This window comes from Pyxicephalus adspersus, chromosome 8, assembly GCF_032062135.1.
Source record: "Pyxicephalus adspersus chromosome 8, UCB_Pads_2.0, whole genome shotgun sequence".
Lineage (NCBI taxonomy): Eukaryota > Metazoa > Chordata > Amphibia > Anura > Pyxicephalidae > Pyxicephalus > Pyxicephalus adspersus.
This window is the reverse complement of record NC_092865.1, coordinates 279,780-284,349: the sequence shown is the minus strand read 5'-3', so window position 1 is coordinate 284,349 and position 4,570 is coordinate 279,780. Positions and strand designations below refer to the sequence as shown.

The window sequence follows — 4,570 nt, the reverse complement described above, 5'->3', positions numbered from 1 at the left end:
GGGCTGGAAGTGGGAGGGGTTAGGATGGGCTGGAAGTGGGAGGGGTTATGCTGGGCTGGAAGTGGGAGGGGTTAGTATGGGCTGGAAATGGGATAAGGGGTTATGCTGGCGGGGGAGTGGGAGGGGTTATGCTGGGCTGGAAACGGGAGGAGGAGTTATGCTGGCAGGGGAAGCGGGAGGAGGAGTTATGCTGGCAGGGGAAGCGGGAGGAGGAGTTATGCTGGCAGGGGAAGCGGGAGGAGGGGTTACGCTGGGCTGGAAGTGGGAGGGGTTAGGATGGGCTGGAAGTGGGAGGGGTTATGCTGGGCTGGAAGTGGGAGGGGTTTTTGTTAGTGTTCAGTTCTCCTGTAGGTGGCAGTATATCCCGAAGATTTCGGACTTTCTGTGTCCTTTGATTTGAAGCAGAAATCACAACTGTCCAGGATGCAGATAAATGGTGGGGGTGGGGATATATAATTTGGCCCCCTGGGTGGTATATGGATCTTTCTCCCTGTGTGTGTGTGGGGTGAGCGGTTGCTATGGGTTACTGCAGATCTTCATGTGGCTCCACCTACATTGGGTTTTCTATCTTTCAGACTGGGACCATTGAGGAGAAAATCTTCCAGCGTCAGACCCATAAGAAAGCTCTGAGCAGCTGTGTGGTGGACGAGGAGACGGACGTGGAGAGACATTTCTCGATCGGGGAATTAAAGGAACTTTTCACCCTGAGCGAGGACACGACGAGCGACACGCATGACAAGTGAGAAATTGGCAGATCCCCTCCCCCTTCCCTGGCCGTTTGGTTTTGTCAATGAATCGTTCTCCATTCTTCTGGGTCGGTGGTTCTGTGATGCTAAGAGTGGCAGCCAGGAATTTGGTATTTTCGGGTGATAGCGCTGGCAGCCAGGGGCAGATGATGGGTGGGGGTGGGGTGGTTGTTCATGGACGCGGTCAATTCAATCGGCCTTTCTGATTGGTCCTTCCAGGTTCCGATGTCGGCGCTGTGTGAACGGACGTCAGGTGCGGCCGCCCCCCGATGGCACAGATTGTACTTCAGATTTATCTCAGTGGAATCACTGCGCAGACAAACGTGGCCTGCAGGACGCCGTCCTCCTCGCAGCGTGGGACGCCGCCGTCACCTTCACATTTCACCATCGCTCGCACGAGGAGCAGAGGGGGGTCGTGTGAGTGGGGGGGCCTCAACATATGGACAGCTGAGATTTGGGGGCCCCTCTGCGGACAGATGGACAATATTTGGGGGCCCCTTAACGTCTCTACGAGGCAGAGGATACGATGGGGTTCCCACTATTCGGGGGCCAATGGAATGTCAGCGCTGGTCGCTTGTCTGACACCACACCCTCCAATCCTCGTCTGTTGTCCCCGGAGACTCCATGCTGCCAGCCGGGATTTGTTGTCATAGCGCACACAGGGCCAACCCACATGGGCCAGGAAATGTTCTTTGCCCCTCCTCCATCTATTCCTGAGCTTCCGATTGGATACACAACAGCCCATGGGGTCGCCAGGCAGTACGAGGGGGGATGGGGAATGTTTGATTTTCATTTTGGAAATATTTCATCTTCCTGTGGAAGATTTTCTGTAATATAATTCAAGGATTTAATTCTGCTTCCTCTGTGCGTTCTCTTATTTCTGCCCCTAAAGCTTTGGTGTAACCCCGCGCCCTGCCCCCTCGCTGCGCCCTGCCCCCTCGCTGCGCCCTGCCCCCTCGCTGCCGGCACATTTGGTGTTTCATGAATTATATTTCCTATAGGTCCTGAAGTAAAGAGGACCTGTCCCTCCCTGGTAATGGGTGCAATGCTGCTGGGAGCGATCAATATGAAGACGGGGAAAATGCTGCTCTGAGCTCCAGCTGCTGCCCACATGATGTTTTGGCGTTATAACGGATTATACCGGAGGGAGCCAGGAGCAGCAGCTTCCCCATATCATTTATTAATCAGCATTTCTCTTCCCATCATTGTCATCTTGTTGCCGGATTGGAGCATAAAGGAGCCAGCACAGCCCTTGGCCAATCAGTTGAGGCGCCTCCTACAGGACGGGCAGAATTACCCCTCCCCACCCCCCATAGAATAGAATCCTCAGTGCAGATTTTACCATCACCTTTATTGCAGAATTATTACAATTTTTACATTTAGGATAAAAAAAATGAACTATATACATTGGCATAGAAAGGAGATGGAGGCGGAGCCTGACCAGAGCGCTCATCACTCCGCCGCAATACAATCTTAGCTCTATGGGGCATTTCCTGCAGCTTGGGGAAGATAATTTCTGCGCACAATGCACTTCCTGTGTGATTGCTAAATGTTTTCTGCTTTCCCTCTGCACTTTGCGTGGTCTCTGGCGCCCTCTGGTGTCTGTTTTTACAGTACTGCAAAGGTAATTGGCACACTGCTGCCCTCTGCTGGGGAAATGATTCCATCAGCACAAATAGTCCTAAAGCCATAAAGTGGACCTGTCAGAGAAGTGGCTTTCACCTCCTCGCCCATCTCTGGGATTCTAATACTCGGCTGTAGCAGCTTCTTCTATGAAATTCCAGAGATGGCCAGGTAACTCCACCCCCAGGGAGCTGCAGCCCCCAACCATCCCTGGCAGAGGGTGGAGTCTGCCATTATGGGTTCTATAATACGTGACATCATCAGCCACATCATCCAATCAACATTTAAACCATCTCCTCCCCTTCCTGTTGCAGTCATTTCCCTCTGGCTGCTAAGGCATGCTGGGACTTGTAGTTCACAAGAGATTCTTTCATAGAAAACTGCTACTCCCGAACAGCCAATCAGATTTCATTTTTCTATTGAAAAACAAGAACGTTTCTTCCTTGGCCCAGGCATTACACTCAGCGGAGTGCTGCTTTAATAAGTTGTCTCAGAGTAGATAGAATGCAAATATATGTATCAGGGGAAAGGGGCGGAGCTAAACACTAGAAGAATCCCCCCCATACCTGTCACATGACATGGGCCTGGCCCCATCCCAACCAATCAGAAGGCAGAATCCTCGGCTTCGTACACAGACTTCAGATTGTATAAATGCTGCATACTAATGGGCGTACTGTCACTTTAAGAAGCATGTGCAAAGGGATGCTCCTCCCCCCAGGAGCCACAAATCTTACAGAAGCCGAAATTTGCACACAAACCGAGCCAATCACACGTCAAGAATACAACCAAATCTGATTGGATGCTGTAATGCCCCCACAGCTATGGAGGGGGAGGGGAGATCATCATAAATAGTGCAATGTGCAGACAATTCCAATCTACGCCCAATCACACAACAATCTAGAACTCTGCCCGTGATGAATGATACAACATGAGCCTAACATGCTGCGTGTTCTGCCCCGTGATGGGAGCTCCCCCAATGGTCACTCCGTGTACTGCACCATCAGAGCGGGAGATTTTTGGCATAAGTGGAAGATCATACAAGTGCAGGGTGACCAGGCGGCAGCACCGCCATCCATTAGCCATGCATAAAGAGATGCTCCGCCATCATTACAATACGTAGGTCACATGACACTGACGTGGTCAGCGAAGGCTTGTGTGGGGTCCCAGCTGTCCTTAATCACATGACAGATTGCCTGCAGAGTTCTCAGGGCCCTAGGGGTGGTAATGGGGTCCACATCCAGGCCATTCTGGGTGATGATGAGCTGACGCAGCTTAACGTTCCCAAATCCTTCCAACTTCTTGGCAAACTGAAGCAGCCCGGCCGGCGAGATGCAATTGGAGCTGCAGCGGAAAAGAAGCGGAAATATCAAAAGACGGAATTCACCACCCACGGTCAGAACGGGGACCATGGGGCCCCCCTGCCAATCAGCTCCACCAGCCGGAATATTGTGATTTACGGCCATTTATTGGTCCCCCTACAGCTGCCCCGGATTTATAGCCCCTGGAAAATGCCAAAATAAAACCAATTGCCCCATCGCTGCTCGGATATGAGGAGATAAAATACCGAACAATGTCCGGGACATATCAGCCAATCGCTGAGAGGGGGGAGGGGAGGACGAGATCAGTGGTGCCCCCATTGGTGGAAATATTGGAAGTATTCTGGTGATTTGTAGGGAATACGCCGATATATCGGAGACAATTGTGGGTTCTATTTTATGGAGGGGAGAAGATGGGGCATATAATACACTTTGGGCAAGATTTCCCCTGGGGGGGGACCCACCTGACATCCAAACAGTGAATGGAAGACGAGGAATCCGCAGCGTAGAGATCGGCCAATGAGAGGAATCCTTTATTTCCTGCAGAGGAGACACGGGTTACACTGCCGCCAGCTCCTTAATACCCCTTACTGCCCCTGCCAATCCCAGAACTACCATATACCTCCCTTACTGCCCCTGCCAATCCCAGAACTACCATATACCCCCCTTACTGCCCCCTGCTAATCCCAGAACTACCATATACCTCCCTTACTGCCCCCTGCTAATCCCAGAACTACCATATACCCCCCATACTGCCCCTGCCAATCCCAGAACTACCATATACCCCCCTTACTGCCCTCCCAATTTCAGAGCTACTAATTACCCCCCATACTGCCCCCTCCGCCAATCCCAGGCCTTCTCTATACCCCCCATACTGCCCCTCCC

General features: G+C 52.0%; 2 protein-coding genes across 2 annotated transcripts in view; one reads left to right on the top strand and one right to left on the bottom strand.

The window, feature by feature from the left end:
- The window catches only part of RAD54L (RAD54 like), a gene marked incomplete in the record, with an annotated part of 32,193 nt that extends 30,591 nt beyond the window's left edge, over positions 1–1,602 (top strand). Inside the window, 2 exon segments of the mRNA XM_072420585.1 lie at positions 576–739; positions 966–1,602. Of these exon segments, the coding sequence (XP_072276686.1) occupies positions 576–739; positions 966–1,167 (366 nt within the window).
- A 476-nt stretch (positions 1,603–2,078) lies between these two features.
- The window catches only part of LRRC41 (leucine rich repeat containing 41), a 6,671-nt gene continuing 4,179 nt past the window's right edge, over positions 2,079–4,570 (bottom strand). Inside the window, exons 9-10 of the mRNA XM_072419265.1 lie at positions 4,150–4,225; positions 2,079–3,710 (exon numbers count right to left, since the gene is read on the bottom strand). Coding sequence (XP_072275366.1) covers positions 3,491–3,710; positions 4,150–4,225 — 296 coding nt within the window. The 3' untranslated portion in view covers positions 2,079–3,490. The remainder of the gene's footprint in view (positions 3,711–4,149; positions 4,226–4,570) is intronic.